Source organism: Agelaius tricolor, unplaced genomic scaffold, assembly GCF_023055355.1.
Source record: "Agelaius tricolor isolate 1412-34295 unplaced genomic scaffold, bAgeTri1.0.p SCAF_6, whole genome shotgun sequence".
Taxonomy (NCBI): domain Eukaryota; kingdom Metazoa; phylum Chordata; class Aves; order Passeriformes; family Icteridae; genus Agelaius; species Agelaius tricolor.
The window spans coordinates 37,938,182-37,960,522 of NW_027269266.1; the positions used below are offsets into that span (position 1 = coordinate 37,938,182).

Here is a 22,341-nt window from a genome sequence, read left to right on the forward strand (position 1 = left end):
CTATAATAATCACTACAGTAATAACTAAATTCCATAAGTATACCTGATAAATCACAACCATGTCCTAACACACACAACCCCCTAAGGAGCCTAAGAACTAATATGCAAATATGCATGTTTGGTTTACCAGCTTATTAGAGGTTTACCAAAGCATAATAAAAAGAAAAGTAAATTAGTATATGCTCATCATATTATACTGGTTTCTTGTTTCAGCATATATCCCATAAACTCTTGTAAAAAGAGTATTAAGAATAAAATGCCCTAAAAAATGGAAGTGATACATGTAAGATAACTGTCAAGAAAGATTATACCTGGGGATACAGGTGTTCAAGGATGGGCAAAACCAAGTCTGTGTGTGTGAAATTTTCATGTTTGCTGAACAAAACATGTAAGTCAGGAGTTACAGGAGACATTATGCTCTTAGGTCAGTTAGCTGCATTTTCATTTTTGAAAAAATAAATCTGAAACTATTAGAGAAATATTTAAGCATATCTCATATATGCACTGGCTAACAAAAAAACCTATCAGCAAGTTCAGGCATTCACTGGAGAATACTCCAGCATAGGTAGCCCCTAACAAGCACTTAACTAAGTGAAACATACTCTAAGCAATGAGGCATCCTTCAATACAGAAAAGGAAGTTCACTTCAATGATTGATTCATGAAATCAGAACTCAGTTTTCATCAGAGTAAAAAATTTCAATTTTTCAGAATTAAAAAAATCCATGTGTCTTACTTAATGCAAGGCAAAAGGAAACAAAAGAACAGAGATGAAAATAGAGGTCCCATAAAAACACAAGAAAAGGAAACAAAGAACAGAGATGAAAATAGAGGTCCCATAAAAACACAAGAATACAAGTATGCTGCTCTGTAGTACATATTGCTATTTGGAATTTGGGACTGGATGTCTAGAATAAATTTTCAGGAACTGGTTCAAAAAAGGTATCTAAGAACATTGCAAATACCTTTCTCGGGTTTGGGATTTTTGTTCCCATTAGAACCTTCTCTACAAAACAAGATAAAAATAAACAGTGTTCTAGCTAACAGTACTACCCTCACCATTGACATAGCAAACTTCTTGTCAAATGAACTTAACAGTGGGTTAAAACACAGTAACTGTCAGCATCACTGAACTCACAATCACTAAATCTCTTGTGCAAAGACTATAAAAGCAAGTAGGATCCATCTGACACATGTATAAGTTATGCCACAATGCTGAAATTCCTCAAACATTGCACATTTTATTTAAGCATATACAAAAAAAAACATTAGGATCAATGTATGTATACTACTATGTTGTATTGCACTACTATGTTTCAAAATAATAATGCATGCTATGGTATACAGGCAGGAGTAGAATATTTGAGTAAATTCAAAAATATCATCCATAGCTACACATCTCACACACTCTTATTGTTAGTTGTTTGCTCATCAAGAAGGAAACACTTATCTGTTATTACCAGCTGACCTTTCCTTCATCTCCCAGTGAGAGCATCATTTACCAGGTTAGTATGAACTGGAGGCTACAACTTATCTCACCATTTCGTTCAAGCAAGTGAGGGTCAGAATGTTTCTTGCCTATATCTGCGAAAGACCGAACTAGAGGAATCCGACTGCTCAATTTCTTCTCGTTCTGATGATGGTGCCTCTTTAGAAGAGCCTCTCTCACTTTCTCTCTTATGGATTCATCCAGCTGGCCAGAGGCAATCATGTTGTCCAAAACCATATCTACATAATAATAACGGAAGAAGAAAATTATATAGGTAGCTATCATATCTCTCTTTCGCCTCACTCAAGCACTGTAGTCGTATCAAATAATAAAAGAAAGTCAAAATCTATTTAAAAGAAAAATCTTCTCTTTAGCAAAACCATCTTCAAGAATCCACAGGAAATTTTCAGATGTCACTAAACAAGAAAATGTGAGAATACGAAAAGCACAACATGCAGATCCAAGAGAGGGTATTTATTAGTAGCATCATTTCAAGAAATGTAAGGTACTAAGTACTTTGTAATTTGAGACATTTACTTCAAATTTCAATGAAAACTCACTTTCAAAAAATGTATTTATTGTATTCAACAAACCTACACTAGGAGTGAGTTCACGAAGACAAACACAATGGAAAACAGATGTATGAGAGTCTTAACCTGGTGTTCCCTTCTTTCAGAAGTATATACAACTACATAAAAGTGAAAGTTGCTATGGAATGAGAGGAATTACACAACTCCTGTCATCTTCAGATGCTCTACTGAGACTCTTTATGGAACTTCATGTGATTCATATGCTTTAGAACAGGAAGTATGAAACAAAGTCTAGGTATATAATCTAAAACTAACTACTCATCTGTCAAACAATATCAAGTTTCAAAAGGGCATCTCACCAGTATGCTCACACCAGGAAAGAAAGCCTACAGATCAGAGAAAATACCTACTGTGTTTCTTTACAGGTCCATTTTTTTTAAATAATAAAAAATATAAAACAAATTCATAAAAGACCTGAACCTGCACAAAGAAACACAAACCTATGCGACAAATTTTTAAATACATTTTCCCAGGTTTAACTAATGTATCCAGACTTAACTGCATTGTTAAACTGAAATTGCATAGAACTTCTCACAATGAAAAATGTTAGGGCTCAGGGTAGGGCTCCATCCTGACTAAGAGAACAACATGCAGTAAAGTGTCTGTCAGTACAGTGCAGCTTCTTTCTGAGATCACTGGTAACACACCAGTGTTGTTACAGGTTCTCAGAAGGAAACCTGCCACCCTCCCTCTCCTGTTATGAGTAACAAACAGTATTACCTACTGGGTATTGCTGGCTCCTGGAAACAAGACAGCACACTTGTATACCAAGCACTGCTAAGCCACATGCTTCAAAATGGTGCCTAAAATTAACTTGAAACAAATTCACACAATCTCTTAAGGCATCCTAGTTGCAACTCAAGTGCCCGCTACCCAGAGTGCTGGTTACATGGAATTAAGCAATTACTTTGGTTATGTATTAAGATTATCACTAAATTTGATTACCAAAAATGAAATTATAAATTAAAACATTACATTTACAAAGATGTACTGAATGCTCTTGCTCAGTAAGTCAGAAAAATAGGAAGGGAATACCAATTTCCTAAGCAAATTTCAAGGATTTCAAAACAAGAAAACATTTCAAGTGCTGCTAAAGTTTTTAAGGCCAAAACACCTTGTCCTTCAGGCATATGTTGGTCAACCCTAAGTCTAATGATTCCTGAGAAGGCATTCCACTGTGTGGTACCTGTAGCAAGAGATACCAGGAAAATTATGTAGAACTAATTCTAAATTCATTTAGGAGCAAGCAGACATATATAATGTATATATATGTGCATGTATCTATATATTTATATATATCTATATGTATGAAAGTCTTCGAAGTTGCCTGTATCCAAAATGACCATGTGATTAGTGAGGACACTCAGCACAGTAGGTCAAACAACATGTACAGCATTTATTTCTGCTCACCTCTTATAAAGGTGAAAAAATTACCAGATGTGCAACAACCAACTGCACTACTGGCATCATGTTAACGTCAGCCAAAATATGATTAATAATTATGGTACTAAAGTGCACAAATAACTCCTAAAATGTTCTGGCAGATATTTACAATTCATCTGTAGAAACAAAGACAGAGAACACATTAAGGGATTAGAACATAAAGGCAAGTTCTGGGCCGCAGCCTAAAGTACAAACTAAGGAGCTTCTACTCATCCACTTTTGTAAGTGACATTTGTAGGACCAGCTCCTCTCAACCAGACCAAGAGAAGTGCAGCAAGCATGCACATACCTGTTTCTTCAACACAGTATTTTCAAGAACATAGACATCACCAAAACCACCTCAAGTTATAGATCAAAATTTAGGAATAAAGTATTTTTAAAAATTTTTGCTGCAACCTGCTATCTCATCAAGTGTGTCTGCTCTCATGTCCAACATGACCGTCCCATTAAGAATACAGCTCCGCAGTTCAAAGAGACTGTGCAGAGACAGAGTCGCTACGTAAGGCTTGCTCCATCGATCACCGCCGTCTTCAACATCCTCTTCGAACTTCAGCCACCTGAAATGCATTCACAGGTACACATTTATATTTCTCCTGGAAAGGAAATCTGGCAAGCAATCCCACTCTTCCATGTGGCTTAGGCATGACATAGAACAGAAAATCCCATGAAATCCTACCAGCTTTCATTTTCTCAGGCAGCCCAACTGATTAATGTTTTTATCAGGCCTTAATAACTGCACTCAACTGTTTCAGTTTTACCCATACTGTTTCTTAGGGCTTGAGCAATACCTGTCTATTCACATGTTCTCGTGAAGAATATAGCTGACTGCCTTATTACCTGATCTGCATCTTGATTTCATTAGTCTTTTGGGATTAGAAAGCTGTCTGAAACATACCATACAGCATGTACAAGTCTCCTAAGGCTGCTAAGTCAGACATTTAAGAACCAGGCAATATTAACACGTGAAACTATAAACTGATCTGGATTCCCACTCACAGGCATTGTGCAAATTGAGTTTCTACAAAAGTTAACATGCAACAAGGTAGCTGGAAGTACTAAATGCAGAAGAATTCCTCACAATGCATAGGTAGAAAGAAGCAACTAATCAGCATCCCTGTAATGTTCAGGCATACAATTTGCCAAAAACGAATCAAATACTACCCAAGAAAAAAAAAATAATACCCAGTTTTTTATGTTTGAGAAAAAAATGATACTAATATATTGGCTATGATATACTGAAGAGATTTCTGAGATTGCAAATACCACACTAGGTGGACAAAAACCCATATTTATAACTTGGCATACTCCTACCTTTCAAAATGTTTGGTATGATCATTTTTAGGGAAGAGAACACAGCACCAGAAAGACTGAGGGTCTCTTGAAAACAATATTGATTCTTTCAGAGTTTGAAAAGAAGAATTAAGTTTTGGGTTGCTGTGCATGAATTGAGTAAACAACTCCTACAGATAGCGATGGTTCTAAGCCAAATCTGGTTTGCAATTCTTTGAAATAAAGTTACTATAAGATATACCTTGAAACAATCTACTCCAAACATACCTAGCAGTTTCTCTCCATTCATATTCTTCTCCATCCCTGAAGCAAAGTTCATCCATTTCAGTGAAGAGATCATGAGGAATGTGTTCATCATCATCTTCAGTACCCAAGATAAACTGCACTCGTTGGGATGGTGTGTCTTGAAGAAAAGGAGAAACTAAATAATTAGAAGAATTCATACTTCTATGAAATCAGAAACATTACATAGCACTAAAATCTCCTGCCATCAGCTAGAAATATGCAGGACAACATCCTCTTTAAGAGGGAAGAGGAACAAAAGAAACATATGCATGTCTTTAAAAGAAGGCTCTCTAAAAACTTTGCACTGTTTCTGAAAACAAAACATCTGGAAATCCATGTTTATGAAAATTAATCAATTGGTTTTGGCTCTTCTACAGATTCCCAATATGAAAAGTAACATCACCAGCAAATTTGGTTCCTAGAAAAAAAACCTAGAAATTAATATACCAAAACACTAGAAACCATGTTTTCATTTTGAGAACAAAATAATTAATACCATCATGACACAAGACACTGAAGAAGAAAAAGTTAAAACAAAACAGGCTGATGGAAACAAACAGCCTTACTTACAGATCAGCTGCCCAAGCAATAGTTCAAGATGGTCATCAGTGAGTAGCCAGGCACTGACTGTTAGAGCAGCAGATTTTTCTGTGGTCTGTTGCTATTTATGCAGGATACAATTTTTCATTGCATGTTTGGAGCAGTATGTATAAATTAGCATAGGAAACTAGAAAACTATGCAGCTGAAGTGTCCAGAAAATATTTTAACTTCTCATAGTATAATGCCTAGTGGAACAGCTCAATAACTAGCTAGAAAACTAAACTATCCTTATTGATCACATAAGTACTAGATTTCAATTAATATGAACAAAACTTTAAAAAAAACACTAATTAAACCACATGATTCTAGAGATACTTTTATACATATATTTATACAAAGATTTTGTTTCAACTAAAGTGAATTTTCATACTGCAAGGGTTCAAAAAATGTACTAATTGCAATGTTATCTCAAGGAAGGCCAGAAATAGAAAATCCAGGTAAATCTCAAGTTTAATTTTTTTTTTTAATTTTCTCAGATTTAAAAAATTTAACTTTGTTCACTGAAACATCACTCTTACAGCTATTATACATGAATATACAACTGTAGGCTTCTACTGTAGTAGGAAGATGGCCTTTTAGATTTAAAGGTTAAGATCTGAATTAATAACAAAGTTAATTCCACACTGAGATTTACTTTAGCATTTTTATTCTGGTATATACCACCATCTAGTAGCATCATTTTGAAATGTGTTCTTGAATTAAACAACATTCATTATTAGTTAAGGTCTATAGCAGATTGTTTCCATCCCAAAACCAACACACCCCAGAATCTGGCCAAACCCTGTGCATACAGAAGCAACCAGAACAGAAAAAGTGAATTTCTGTCAACTTAATATCACTTATTTCTTCAAAACCTGTATAGCAAGATTCTACAAACATGATGTCCATTGTATTAATTTGTATTTGGGAGGGGAGGCCTTGAAGATGGTTGAAACCAAGAACCATAGGAGAATGGTAAAAGATTTGTCAGAGCTTTTCCATTTGAAAAATCTTTTGTTTCTGGTACTGGCCCCATGCAGAACATGCTGCCAGTCATTGAAAGGTAATAGTGAACAGCATGGTGTCCACACTTAAATTTTTGCACCATAATCTGCTCGTTCATGGCACTTTAGGAATTAAAGTGGACTTAGAATGTCAAAGAAAAACTGCTAAGCATACTGCCAAATATTTTCATTTCAGAGAATGATATGACAAAATTGTCCTCTTTTGAGGACACTGGGGGGGAGGAGGCAGGTCAGTTCATGATCCAAACCAAAAACTTATCAGGCAGTGCAATTCCTTTACTAACAGACAGCAAGAAGGCTGAAGTAAATATTTAAATAAAATAAGATCATTGATCAAATTACCATGGCAAATGCTGCTTTTCACAGCTACATGCTTAGTTTCAAAAATCAGAGGAAGAAGTATACACGACTACACAATCTGAAAAAAGGTGTCTAATTTAAATAACACAGATTTTCATGCTACAGGAGAGCATTACAAAGCTCTAGTCTAACCTATTCAGTGCAGGCTGCTGAACATTCATGCAGGCAGCTGGACCAAGTCCAACAGCTTCTGACTTAGATAAAACACAACCACAAAATCCTTGTTTGATTGTACACAAAAAGACATTAATTACAGCAAGAATAAAAGAAATAGCACAAAACAAAAAACATTTGAGCACAGAGTAGCTACTACAAGCTTATCTTCAGGAGACATGAAGAACATGCACAACAAACTTCTTACCATATGATGGAGATTCTCGGCCATCCTCTCTATCATTATCTTTTTCTCTTTTTCTTCTGTGGTGCCTGTGCCCACGATGCCTATGCCTTCGACGGCCTGGCTTGCCAAGTGGGACGTGAACTCCGATATACACAGCTCTGTGGCCTTTTCAAGGAAGTTTAAAAGGACACAAATAAACAAAAAATTACCTACTACCCAAATTGAGTATCTAAAGACAAGGGGTTTAAGAAATAGCAATCCAAAAGCACTAGACAAAAATTACCTTTAGTGAACTAACATGACCGTGTCCTTTCTGTCCTTCCGGGGTGTCAAGGAACTAGTGCTAGACTCATTTCTCTAATAAATTAGGTCATGTTCTTATTCAGTTTAAGAATTTGGTTGGTGAAACAAATAATACTGAAGTACAAGCTTGACCTGTAACACTGAAAGAAGCTGCTTTATATACACGCGGCCAAGGCAGAGAAATTACATTTTAGTCCTCTTTTTTTGCAGGGATTCATATCAGGACAGTTGTAAGAATGGCAAAATAATCTCCTGGTTCAGCTTATTAACTTCATCAAGAAATTACCCCTTCATTCAGAGTCTGCAAGTAGTTTTCTGTCCTTGAAAGAGCTGCCAGTATTTTCTCAAATAACGCGTAACACCTCAAGGTGAAACTGATGTTGAATTACACCATTAACTTAGTATCAGGAACTTCTATTCTGAAATGTATGTCAACACTTCAAATAACTTCCAGAGATGTTGGGGTGGGTTTCTTCCCTATTCTAGAATGTTTTAATAAATTTAGGAGCACATCCTCAAATTAATGAACACTGCTCTTTAAGACATGTACTTTCAACATGCTTTTCCTTTGACCTTTGACATCAAGACAATACTAGCATCAACATCTTAGCAAAAGATATCAATCAAGTGACTGTTATGAACATATTACTACCATGTCTCTTGTAATGAAGATAGCATATACAATAGGCTTTTCATTGCTATTTAAACAAACAATTGCAGGAAGAGACAAATTAACTACAACACTAAATACTCTGCTTCTTGGTGTTGAAGAGCTATTACAGAAGACTGACAGTAACCAAAGGAAAAGGAAGTGGTCTTCCAGCTCTTAGACAGATGCAAATTCAGCAAATTTACATTATGAAGGCAAGCCCTAGAAATTGTGACTACACATACACACATATGTATGTATGTACCTAGCACACACGAAGACGTTTAAGATTCCTGGTGATTATAGAGCTTTAAAGAAACAAAAAGTGGTAAGATGTCAAGCTTATTTCCCCAAAAAAGAATCTCTAAGGCCAAAAAGATACTGCTTTAGAGAAGTTTTGTGTATTTTTACAGTGCTGACTAAAAATACAAGCAAAAACCATTATTCACACAAGTAAGTTCAACATTTAATTAATTGGTCAAAGATTCCTTTTCACATAACAGGATCCAATTCTTGACACACTTCCAACACAAGTTTAATTAGAGCTGACTGACTGGCACTATGACCAAATCTGAAATTAAGCATATTAAAAGCTATTTGTTTCCATGTAAGAGTGGAAAAGAGATTAATTTCTGGAAGCACTCATCAGTCCTATTTATAGAGAGAGACTTGTCTTTTTGTGAGTTTCTTCCAACAATACCCAGCCCCTGCCTGGCAGACCCACCCCTGCCCTCCATGACTGCTATGCACAATGCAATTCCCAGAGAAATTAATGCCAAAGTGACGCCTATAAATCACTGCACTTGGTGTGTATATATATATATGTAATATGATCGGGGGCATCATTAACAATGGTTGTGTTGCTGACACCATCATGATACAATAACCTTATGCATAGGGAAAGCAAAAGTATGAGGTTCAAAAATAACTGCATTACTCACCACATTCCACTCAAAGCTGCAACTGAGCGAGCCATCACTCACTGCAAGTCCTGTTACTGTGCCTGTTAGGGTTTCTGTTTTGTTTTATTTTATATGTTCAATTAGCAGGTATCAAACTACAGTTTATATATACACTCCAACTGTTCTATTTGTTGCCAAAGTGCTGGATTTTTTCGCAGGAACTGTTTCTTCCTAAGAGAAACTCTAGCACACTTCTAGTAATCAAGCATTTTATGTAATTAACAAACACATTTTAAGCATGTGTTTTGATCACGGCACTAAAGAAAAAAAAAAACAAAAAAAAAAAAAAACCAGCCTTGAAGGAGTCTGACACTGTTCAGGACTTTACTCCCTGAGAAATAAGGACTTCCACATTTTGATCTTTGACTGTTCCCACAAATAAGAGACAAAAATCCCTCACATATTTTCCAAGGATCTCCATCTTAAACAATATACCTTGCTATTGCAAAAACTGGCATTTGTATTAGTGTGACCATTTCCATAGACAAAGATCATGTTGCTGCATGAAGGAGAGGTGGAAATAAGTCTATTGCTTTTACCTAATTGCACTGAGACAGAACTTGTTTTTTTGAGTAGAAAAGTTTGGAGGAGAGCAGATATGCTGCAAAGACACAAATAAAAGCTATGGAAAAACTGAGCTGAAATAAGCAACAAACAGAAGGTGTTTTTAAACAGCCTGGGTCCACAGCAAATGGCTTTTACTATCACAGAAACCACAGAATCATGTCCAGGTGCCTCATAGCTGCCTCAAGCACACCAAGCAGGCAACCTGGATGGTCAGTCCACAACCTACAACATTTGATATTGCTGTTCCACTCCAAAAAGAAAGATTTAAAGGAAGCACCTTCTTGCCACCTGAACAAATGAGGGTTTCACAGAGACAGGGAACAGTCTAGCCATGGGTTATGATCCTGCCCTTCAGCCCACACTGCCCAGAAGTGACTACTGTGAGACTATTTCCTCACGTAGACATGGTCTTGCAGGCAAATGTACATCAAGACTACCTTCCCCAAAGCACGTCTGTATATGCAAAGTGTTCAGACATCTGCAATGGTATTTTGGGACTAATATGAAATGCCAATGAGCAAATGATTGTCAGCATTTATAAAGTAAAATGGATCACAATGCAATGTAATTCCATCAGAGTAACTTTAAAAAATACCTGATGTTGACAAAAAGCCTCTGAAATATTTTTCGGAGCAAGCAGTGAGGGTGGCAGTACAACAGACAACCGAGAAAAATTTACCTACAGCAAACAGAAGCTTATGAGTGCACCTGAGTGTTCCTTAGGAAAAGGGACCTTCATTCTGATATCACAGTCATAAATAAAGATATTTCAACTACTGTCTAGAAAATCTGAAACTACTGCTGTTGAGTATACTGTCATGATTACCCAAAAACTGCTTACAGACATATTCAACTCCAAAGTGGGACAAAACTACATAATAAAAATTGGACAAACTTAACTTTGATTCTAACTCAACAAAGCAAAGCATTGAGAAGCCTTCTAAAAATAAGATAGCTGCACTGAGTAGGTCTGTGTTTCCTTAAGTTTCATTATTCAGATAGGAGTAATATTGTTTGCAGATAGACAGATAGAGATTTACTTATAAATATAATTTACAAGGAAAAGCAAAGTAAAACAAAGCCATGGCCATTTTTCCATTTTTTTTTCCTTCATTCCCAGTGAATTGGACTAAAGTTATTTTTCAGATTTCATATTTTTCAGAAAATTTTGGTTTGGCCAAAAAACCAAACCTTAACAAAATTAAAAAGCAGACATCCAAGAAAGGCAATTAATATAAAATTAATATATCATCTGTGAAAGCACTGGAAATAAATTTAACTCTAAAAAGGTTGGGATTCAAGTTTCTAGCATGGGGGTGCTATGGGACACAAGGGACACAACCTTTACTTGAATATTGTGTTTAGAAGTTCAAAAGGTACATCATGTGACCTTCAAAGCTTTATTCACGTAAATGTCTGTAGCACAGTACCACTTTCAAACAAAGCTTCTTACAGAATTACTATAAACCAATAATCAATAGAATTAGTAGACTGCCCAATACTAAATTTAGTAATACAAAGCTCAAGAGATGATTGCTCATTTTAATCCAACATGACTTTATCCAAGCTTAGCTGTTCAAATCCACTGAGAGTATTTACTACTTAAGGCCCTCATCAATATGAAACAAACTTAAGTGTTAGGATCTTGAAACGTGTCTCCATCACATGGTTGATCTGCAATCACATGGTTGGTCTCACTCCAAAAGTCACTTTGGGTGAAGTCCTATAACATTTACAGAAAAGAAAATGCTCTACGTTTCCTGATTTCTCCCCAGAGCTCCTATGAAAGTGGAAGATTTTCATAATAGAAGATTTCTGAAGTCTGAGAGAGATCAACAAAAATGCCCTGATATCACTAGGTCTTCTCTTTTCACACAGAACCTTCTCTTTTCTTTGGCTAGATGCCTTTAAAGCTTCATAGAAAGAAGGACATTGTTCTCCATCCTAACAAGAAAAAGTAAAGGAAACCAAGTTTGTATCTATGTGGATTCTGAAACCCTGTTATGTAGAAATTTGAACTAAGAGCAATCATACATTAATGATGGATGTAAGGACCATCTGCAGGTGAGCTCCCTGGTCCAACCTTGCTCAAAGTACAGCCAACTTCAAAGCTGAAGCCATGGTTTTGATCAGTTTCTTTAGGATGATAGCCATCCTTTTAGTAATTTTAAGGATATATGTTCTACAGCCTATCTAGGCAACCTATACCAACCTACAGCAACACACTACCTGAAAAAAAAAATCCTAATATCCAACTATCACTTCCAATATAGCATCTTATGTGTGATCCCCCTCACCCTTTCACAACGTACCATTGTGACCCTATCTTCCCAACTGAAGACTAGAGTTTTGTGACAAGAATTACTGCATCTACAGAAAATCTTCAAATAATAATCTGAAGATGGAAAATCTATTTTATACAGAAGCCTTTTTTAATCAAATAATGTCATAATCTATCTCATTCTAGCATGGAGCATTCCAGTATGGAAAAACTGGAGTATCTGCAAGAGAGACCCTAATCCATTCCTTAAGATCATAAAACAGGGAAGAAATCCAGCTGTTTGATGTCTTAAATCACATCTCCAAATGCATTACCCTAGTAGGAAGATCTGGAACACAGCATCTCATTCCATGGTATTAATTTCCCTTACATCACTGAGAGTACTTGTATGCACAAAAATAAGCTCAATGCAATCTATGAGCACAACTTCTGTGACCTTTTCTGTCACAAGACTGCTCTGAAGGTAGAAGCACAAAAATGGGGGGAAAGGAGAGGGATGAAAGAAGTAAGAGTAAGAACAAAAGTGTCTTTTCTTGCCCTTAAAAATTTCAGAGCCCATAGGACTTCTCCAAATATTCTTGGTTCTGGTAAAACTTAAGGAACAAGAACAATGCCTGCACACACACACACACACACACACCCTTGTTTATTTATAATGAAAAATCACTCAAGTCACTAATACACAAAAAATACTTCCACTATGCTAATTTTCTAATTAAAAATAATGTTCTATTTCTGAAGGATGCAATTAAATGCAGAAATTAGTATTGATAGTGAAGTTCCTGTCATAAGAAAGAAACTAAATATTTCAGAACAAACAGCATTTTTCACTTATTTTATAAACTTCTCATGCACATTCCCAAGAAAGAGTCAAATTATTTTCTACAGAATTAAATGTATCAAAATTGAATATAAAATAATTTAACATAATCTTGGTCTTCCACACATTGACTGACTACTAAGAAGTCCTTTAATTACCAAGGATTCTTCTTGTTAAAGGAACTATTTAACTAAAGCTATCTCTTGCTCTCAGAATTAAACATTTGAGATAAAATTTTCTAACAAAACCTATAGAAAGAAGTAAAGAAAATTCTTTCACGGGATAACTGCATGCCATAACTGGAACCCAAAGGTTCTCCACAGTACAGCGTATTTTAGAATCCAGTACATAACCTGGGCTGTACCTGGGCTCTGAAATCTCCTGCTGCTCCTAGGAATTCAGTCTCTCTGAGAATACACTCCTTATATTTGAACTGATAAAACTGAGAAGCACAATCCCAAACCGCAGTTAGCACAGGGTGAAGCACTGAGGAAGAGTGTTTTCTCACTACATAACACACATTGGCATGTTATGCTGACAAAACCAGTATATGTCAGATTTCTCATTACACACAAAAGTGATTTTTTTTCTGACTTAAAGCCAAATAAGTTCATAGGGGCAGTCAGAGATAAAAATTCACTGAATACTTCTATTAAACACAAATCAACAATATTCAGGAAGGGTTTATACTAGATAGGCAGGTAGAAACAGTAATAGGAAAAGCTTAGTGCTGGGTGGTAGTGCCACACAGGGATTCTGGCACAGACCTGTGGCTCCCTGCCAGCAGCCATGTCCCTTGCCAGGGAAAGGAGCCAGCCCTTGGTGCTGATGGGAGGGAGGACAAGCCATCCCTGCTCTGCACAGCCGAGCCAGAGCAGAGCTGGGCCCCAGGCTTTATCCCAGCTGAGGATCCTCAGTGCAGCCTGTCTCTGCAGCAGAGCTCAGGAAAAAGGATACACATATAAGGTAATTTCAAAGGGTTGTTTCTATTGGAGGAGAGAAAACCTAGAAATAAGCAATTCAAGTGGAAGTCCCATTAACATTCAAGACTAGCCCTTTGTCTACTGAACACAACATAAAACCACAGAATGGTTTGGGTGGAAATGGATCTTAAAGATCATTAGTTCCCATCTCCCTGGTAAAGACATAAGGCTTCCACATTCTAACACTGTTCTTGTAAAGTATTTCATAAGAAATTTCTGAAATGAAAATTTTCTGACTTCATCAATGGGTCACAAATACATTGTCATAACAAATTTGATCACACCCCTCTTTTTACAAGCGTGTAAATGGATTGGTTTGCCAAATGCATCTACTGGTATTTACAGAAGGAATCTTGCTTCACAGAAGGGTTACTCATTCCTGAGAAAACCTCAAACTCTCTCCTTTTTTTATTTATTTTGTAAATTAGAAAAGGTAAATTTAAAAGCTTAAAGTGCTATGAAACACTAAGTTTCAGTGAACTGCAAATAAAGAAATCATCCATTCAGAAATAGTTCTAATATCCAACAAGGCACAAGTTTAGTCAATTTTTGGAACAACTGGTTTTTAAGGGATTGAAAAAAGGTAAAGGTTATGAAAAGTCATCAAGAACTAATAGGTTGTAGAATCAAGCAGTCTCTTCTGCCTCCTCTCAAAAATTTTATATTTGAGTGATCTGGGACTATCGAGTTTACAGCAAGTTTTAAGTTTTGGTTCATGCTGTTTGGTAGAACTTCAGTTTTATGACCATATTACTTAAATAATAATTTTATGTGTGTTTCAGATTATAAAACTATTATAGCTTGCAGTTAGCTGTCTTTTTATAAAATTTCTAATGCAGTCGGAACAAAAACATTACATATTGTTCTCTTAAATAAAAGAAGTTAGGGAAAAAGTCATTAGGACACAGTTGATGTCAAACACTTTTAAAAAGCTTCAAATTGTGAAACACTTGTACAGCAAGTCTTCTACTTAGATACACAATATTCACCTAAGGGGAGAAAAAATACAGGATTATTTGATTGCTTGTCCTTGTCAACTAAGATTAAGTGAAAACCAGGGTTCTTTTCTTAAATAAAAATTAAGGCTCATCAAGGTATAAGAGATAATAAGGTCACTTTAAATGTAAACATTACTTACACCTGCCACGGGATAATGTGAGAGTAGATAGCTATTAAACCATCTTAACTCTTGAAAGCTGGTGCTTGGATTTATGCCACAGAAAACTAGTCTACGCAGACACACATTCCTGACCTCAAGATTGTTTCTGGAATGAAACCTCTGCAATGTGTAAACTGCTTATCTCTGCTATGCCCACTAAGAGTAACAGAATGTATCCCTTCTTCCCTTACACTGTATCTAGTAAATGTATCCTCAAATCAAGGTTGAAAAGTAGCTACACAGTTTAAAAGATGCATCCTTGTAGTATCAAGCCAGCCCAAGTTAAAAAAGTTTTCCTTAAACATCATTTAACAGAAAGTACACCTTACAAGACCACATTAAACACCTCTGCCATTAATATTCATGCCTTACTTCCAGCTCCTGGGTGACTTTGTTATTACTCTCATTCACTGCAGCTCAAAGAGCCTGGCATCAAGTTAAGAACATTAGGTGCTCTTAAAAAAGGTTATTTTAAGATGTTATTCCCTTTTCTAGCTCTTCTGTAAACTGACATTTGTTAATTCAAAATAAGGCCTTACAGCTTCAGTAAAGTGCAGTACCTTTATTTAGTACACACACAGTCTGCCCACAATTGCAGTTTACCATCTCTAACCATTCCTCTTTTATGGGAAGAGTGTTACGAAACCAGCAGCCTGTGCCTAACCTTTCTAACCTAAACATTGTCACTCCAGACAGGTACCACACTCTGCCAGCCACCATAAATAGAATGCAGGGCTTGAGAAGTTCCAAGTTCAAGATCTATTTTCTCCTTTAGCATTTGTTTCTCTTTCCATTAACATTTCATCAGAAAATTTCCAGAACATACAAGAAACTGACAACACTAAGACACCTTTCATTTAGTATTAAGAGCAAAATTATGCCCTCTGCTGTATCAAACCTATCAACATTAGTTTGTACATGCTTAAAGGAGGTTAAGTATCATCTGTCCATATGGGGTCTAAAAAGTATTGTGCTTCACACCAGAGCTGAACTCAATGCACTGCTTGCTGACTCTCCTTGAAAATACATCGATGCATACTTGTGTAAAGGTTCAAAATTCCTACTACTCCTTTTCAAGTCACCAGAAACACATATGGAGAGACTAGACTGAAATAGGTTAAAGTCTTAAAACACTTCCAATGCCCAATGCTTTAGTAGAGGGCTTCCCAAGCTTACAAGAAAATATTTGTGTCAAAAATGAAAAATAAGGCTAGTTGGAATTGTTTTACTGCTTGCAGCCAACAATCCCATTTCTCTCTTTGTAGGATTTTGATACCAGAATTAAAAATAAAACCTAAACATTCCACATACCTACTTTTATCATAATAGCTTATAAATAATGAACTCTTAAACAGAGCTATAAGTTCACATAATTTTATCCTCTAGAACACCTTGAGTTTGAAGAATCTCTGAGAAGGTGACTATATGAGTTGAACAATCACACTTACATACCTTTTTCTCTTTCATAAAGGAAAGAAAAAACATTTTGTTCTTACTTTGGAATAGTTTTCACTTTGATAAAAGTCAAACTATATGGTGCCCCTCCCTTGTTCCATTCTATCAATAAAAATTTAATTCTTACAAACATACAAGATACTAAAAATATATGTGAACACTAAGAATAATGCCTATTTATGTGAGAAAATGTGTACCTATATACAGCTTCACAGATGTGATAATACTACTGGAAAACTTTTTTTTTTTTTTTTTTTGGTCACATACTTCTTACTAGAAGTATGCGTCTTACTAGTTATTTGTTAAACCTCTGTATAGCCAGCCCCCTCTTGCATTGAGATACCAACACTGGCCACTCCAAAATGAGTGAGGGAGTGAAAGAAAAGATGAGGTGCATGGATAAGAGCAAAGTGAGGAGAGTGAGATCTCAACTCCTCCCTTCAAAAGCACTTACGTTGACTCAATTGTTCATTGGACAGCAGTCTACATTTCACCTTAATTTACTCTTTGGCTATGGGTAAGACAGGGGTATTTTCCATAGCAGTCATCCAAGTGCTTAAATTGCCTCAGGCAACCTGAGCCTCTGCCTTCCCACCCAGTATCTTGGTTAACTGCAGTGCTGTACAAGCTGAAGCACTCCTACAAGAATGTGCTCTGAAAGAGACTGGGGAAGAGATCTGGCTGCACATTCCCATGTCATTCCTTGGGGTCGAGGTATTACAGCTGCTAAAGCTCCTGCCTCCAACACTACTCCAGCTGGATGCCTGCTTCCCCTTAACCCTTGCCTCCCTGCAAAACATACACACACACTTTTTCTGGGTCATCTCCTGAGAAATGCAAGATAAAGAAATTAAGGAGGAGACACCTTAAATCTCCACTGAAGATTCAACTGCAGAAACAGCCAAGGCAGTGGTTTCCCTACAGCAGAACCCCATCTAAACCAGCATCGTCACAGCCTCCACTGCTGCATCTCTCAGCCCCACATCCATGCTCCCTTCCTCTGCTCAGCTCTGGCACACATCCATCAGTGTGGCATTTTGTGCTCAACAGCTGCGATCTTGACCATCTTCCTTTGCCAGACTGGTAAATTTTCCAATGGCTTAACAGACCTAGCTGGGATTGTGGTTTGGTCAGGCCAACAGAAGTGTTAGCACAAGACAGAAAACAGTAACAGAATGAAGGGGACAGATCAAGAGTATGATTGCAGCAGCAAACAACTTCCATCACTTTAAACTGTCTCCTCTTATACCACAGTGTGAGAAAAATGTCACAGCAACCTAAATCAACCTTTCTTAGCCAGAAACGGCTGCCATTATGGTTTTCCAGTGTGCTGAAGCAGTGCAAGAGTCAGTACAACTCGGTGAATCTACTGCCTTCTAGCATTCTGCAAATGTAGAAGAGTATTCTATGTGAAAGGTAAATAATGAAGACTTTAACACTGGATCCCCCCCTAGTTTTCTCCTTGTTCATTAAGGAGCATCCATGAATCCTCATCCCAAACTACTTTGTTTTCAAGTAAGAAAAAAAGTAACGTCTTAGACAAAATACCTAATTTTACATTCTGCTACATGAAACTAAATCATTGCTGTTTTATTGCTAAATGAGGGATCCCGAGTCAAATAATGAAGACTACCCTAATGCTTTATTGAGAGCAGATTGTGGAACATACAGTTTACTATGGAACCAGAAGGACAGTTACATGTCTGTTCAGACTCTCAGTATTTGAAGTGCATGACCACAATCACAAGGACACTTAACTTTCAGAAAAGAAAACAAACATCTCCCTCATGACCCCTGTTTCCTGACTTTTAATTCTGCAGAACGTGACATCATTCATGCTGGAAAATTACTTACCGACAGGAATTATTTTTTCAAACCTAAGTCTAAGAAGCAAGCTTTCCTTGGAAAGCTTCAATAATTTTGGGGTTTTTTTTTGGTGACAGATTAGAACAGTGGATATTTACCAGCATGCACAGAGACAAAACAGGGCATGTCACCTCTGCCTTTCCCCGGTTTTACCCCAGAATTTCATGATAGCCATAAAATTTTGATTCCTTTTAGCAAGGAAAATTCATCTTTTATCCCTAAGCAAAAAATACATGTTAATCAAACACAAAACCACCACAAACTTACTCTCTAGTTCTTCCTTCTCAAAATTTGTATTGATAGTAGAGCTGATTTTGCCCATATCCACAACAGCTTCTTCATCATGACCCTGAAGAAACAAGACACAAGTTTAAGTTACAACTAAATAGAACTACTTTTTTCCTAAATTCCTAAATATATTCATGTCATCACTGAAAACCTATCTATCCAATTTTTCAAGAAAACATTACCCTGCATTGAAGAAAAAGACAGTAAATCAACAGACAGGCTAAATACCATAAAATTTCCTTCTGCAATGCTCTGGGATTTCATTACAATCAGGACACTTGTTTCAAAAGTGCAGTATTCTTTTAGCTTTTTATTCAACAGCAATCAATCTACTTCCATGAAATAACTGATAAATTTACAAAAAAATACAGAAGTAAATACTGAGAGATCTCAAGCTCTTCTCTTTAGTGGGCAATTCCTGTGTGAGATTTTCCAGCACAAATAAGAAGCTTTTTTGAACAAAGGGGTAGCAAAAAATCCTAAGGTATTTCCTAGACCCACAGCTCTGGAAATATCAAAATAATTGCTTCATTCAGGTTTCAACAGCCAGCTTGTTAACCTAATTCCCTTTTTATTTTTTTACCCACGAAGTTAAAAAGCAGCAGTTTCCAGCAGACCCTTGGGGTTCCATTACTACTGAAACCACACTCATAACATGAAATATTTGAAATAGATAGAGGCTTATCTCTGAACACATCCTCTAATCACAGTTAGCACATCACTAAAGCACCTTAAAACTGCCTTTTGCTCAGTCTTGACAAAAATAAAGTAACTGAATAGTAGAAATCTCAAGTCCATCTCAGACTTGACATCAAAACAACATTAGAGTTGCCTTTCTCCATGTGTTTGCATTCCTTAGAATAAAGTCCACTTTTCACAGCTCACAAATTACAGCCTCCTGACAGAGCTGGTTCTCCAAAAGAACAACTGCCTAAGGGCAGTTTAACATCCAAATATAAGGGCAAGGCTAGCTGGTAAAGATTACTGTGTGCCTGATCTTTCTGCTCCCTTGGGCACACACTTTTTCCTTAAGTCAGACCTAACCATCATGAAATAAGATTAAAAGTGCTTAAGAAATGGTGTGGTTTCTTTGTTGTTTTTTTGTTTGTTTGTTTGTTTGTTTTTTAGCTTTTTTATAACTACTCGATTCGTTTTCCATTAGATCAGCTCACCAAAGTGACTTCTCTTGTGGCCATATGACAGCCAGATCCACCACAAGTTTATCTGTTTGATCACTGCTTCTACCAGCAGTTACATTGATCTGATGCTTTACATTTCAATCCACAGAGGATCTGTGATAATGGGTTCATGAGGGAAAAACAGAAGCCTAAATCAGGAGTCTTACAGGAACTGGGAACCCTAACAGTGTTGACACTCAACTAAACTTTGGTCTTAGAATTATGCAATTACTTTATACATAGAACAAGTTTGTCACTTCACGGGAAAAGTGGCAAGGATGAAAAACATACCTGTGTGTAACAGGTACAAGCTAAAAAACACTGTATCAACTCCCACACACAAAAAAAAAATTTTTGAACACAGAACTCCTTGATCTTAACAAAAAATATCTTTATTATAATATATTGTGTGCATATACACAAAACAAATTTAAGTAGTTAAATGCTGAGGAAAGAAGATTAAAGAAAATGAAGAGGACAAGCCCCACATGCTGGGAAAAAAATTCTGATGAGGTTCAAAAAAAGGTTAGACACAGCTAGACCACAAAAAACTAAAAGCAGCTGGCACTATGTAAATAATTAAAAACATAAGAGGGAAGAGTAGCACATGGCAGAAGAAACCTCTGAAAACTAAATATAAGTCAATTCTGAGCTGTGTCCCTGAAAATAGGGTTTTCAAGAAAGGCATTACACAGTAACCTAACTTTGTCACTACTGCTGCATTGTAGTGACAGTAGAGTTTTGGAAACAGGGTAGAAAAAACCTTGTACACTCCACAGAGCTACAATTTTAAAAATTGAGGCAATGTCTGTTGGAGAAAGACCATGAAAATGTTCCAAGGACCTGTTAATAAAAAAGTGTTAGAAATTTTTCAAGTGTCATGGTAATAAGATGGGAGGGGAGTATGGGGGGAAATAGTATATTCCTGTCTCCTACACACCAAAATCCAGAGTACTGTAGTACACTCCTGTTCACAGAAACAGATACACACAGTATGCACATTACCACAAAACTCCAAGTAGAGATGGAAGCAGATGGAAGAATTACAAATTCTCTGAACCACCTCAGGTGGTTTTTTATATCTGAGTAGAAAAAAAAACCCCTAGTAATAGGAAAACCGCTATCAAAATCTGTTCCCCAATTAGCTTCATGGTTATAGCCACAGACTCCTGAAAAATCCTGTACCTAAATAAACACACCCATCCCCAGCAGTCCTTTTAGGACACTTGAAATCTTGCCAAACACACAGTTTTTTGAGCAACAAAGGAAGAAAGAGTTTTTCTCCAGATGATACAAACAACTGCATACCAGTAGAAAACTGCATACACACTGTGAAAAATAAACACATAAGAAGAAATTTTCATCTCCCAATAACATTTTGAAAGTGGATTTGCTGTGTGTCCTGTATCACATTATTAATTTTTATCACCCTTTCCTTCAGTAAAAGATTCTCTGCCAAACTCATACATACAGAAGCAGTCTTCAAAAACCACATCACGTGAAAGTAACATGTCTTTTAAGATTAGATTACAGGAAGGCATGTGTGCCCCTGCAAACCGTTCTATCACTATCTCAAAGTACTCAACATATGCAAAGACTCTTCCAAGAATAAACCATTAACAACCACAAATATCATACATGAAGGAAGCATATCATTTACAGCCTTTGTTCAAAGCATCATTTTAAGATATCTGTTTTGTGATGCCAAGAGCAAATCCCAGAATGAGATATTTTTGCCTTAGGTCAGGTAAAAAAATCAAAAATATTCAAGTACATTATAGAGTAATTCCAAACTACAACCTTTTCCTGGTTAAAAATAAAGTCTGTAGGGCATAGCTTTCCAGTAATTTTAGATGATCTATCATGTCAGTTGAAGGCACTGAAGGGAGGGAAAATTTTACAGCTGCCGTTTCAGTTCTCTTGTCTACTTTCTGAACTTTTTACATAAACAAAGAACAGCGGGATTGTGGAAAATTTGTCAACTTCCCTGTTTTAGGCAGAGAATGACTTGGAGCTTAAAGCAAATATTCCTGGGCAGTTTACCATTCACTGCATGTGAAACTTTACAAGGACAATCCCACAGATGCCCAAATACAGCTGATCTAGACAAGCCAAAGTAAAATTCAAGACTAATTTAGAATGTATGTAACTTTCATTTTCAGTCAAAAGACAGAACAATTGAGAAGGGGGGGGAAAACCAACATAAGCAGCAACCAAGGTGCCCTAGGGAGAGATTAAACTTTCACCTTTGCTTTGCACTTTTTTTTTTTTTAAAGGAGAAGGTAATTTATAAAAACAGAACAAATCCTGAGTACTTCAGGAGAAAGAAAAAAAAAAGTCTAGCACATTGTATTAAGATACACTACATTGTATTATGATACACTAAATGTACTTTTTCCTAACAGATTTCTGGATACTCATACTGCAGA

The 22,341-nt window shown here is 36.4% G+C and overlaps 1 protein-coding gene across 8 annotated transcripts in view; it reads right to left on the minus strand.

The window, feature by feature from the left end:
* SLC4A7 (solute carrier family 4 member 7) overlaps positions 1-22,341 on the minus strand; it is a 93,894-nt gene that overhangs the window by 39,266 nt on the left and 32,287 nt on the right. For 4 of the 8 annotated variants that reach the window (XM_071429400.1, XM_071429396.1, XM_071429397.1 and 1 more), the window contains exons 2-6: positions 18,714-18,795; positions 7,423-7,566; positions 5,079-5,214; positions 3,918-4,078; positions 1,539-1,727 (exon numbers count right to left, since the gene is read on the minus strand). In XM_071429400.1, the coding sequence (XP_071285501.1) occupies positions 1,539-1,727; positions 3,918-4,078; positions 5,079-5,214; positions 7,423-7,566; positions 18,714-18,795 (712 nt within the window). Of the gene's footprint in view, positions 1-1,538; positions 1,728-3,488; positions 3,617-3,917; positions 4,079-5,078; positions 5,215-7,422; positions 7,567-18,713; positions 18,796-22,341 lie in introns of those variants that run through there. The other 4 variants (XM_071429401.1, XM_071429398.1, XM_071429404.1 and 1 more) reach the window with 2 other exon arrangements.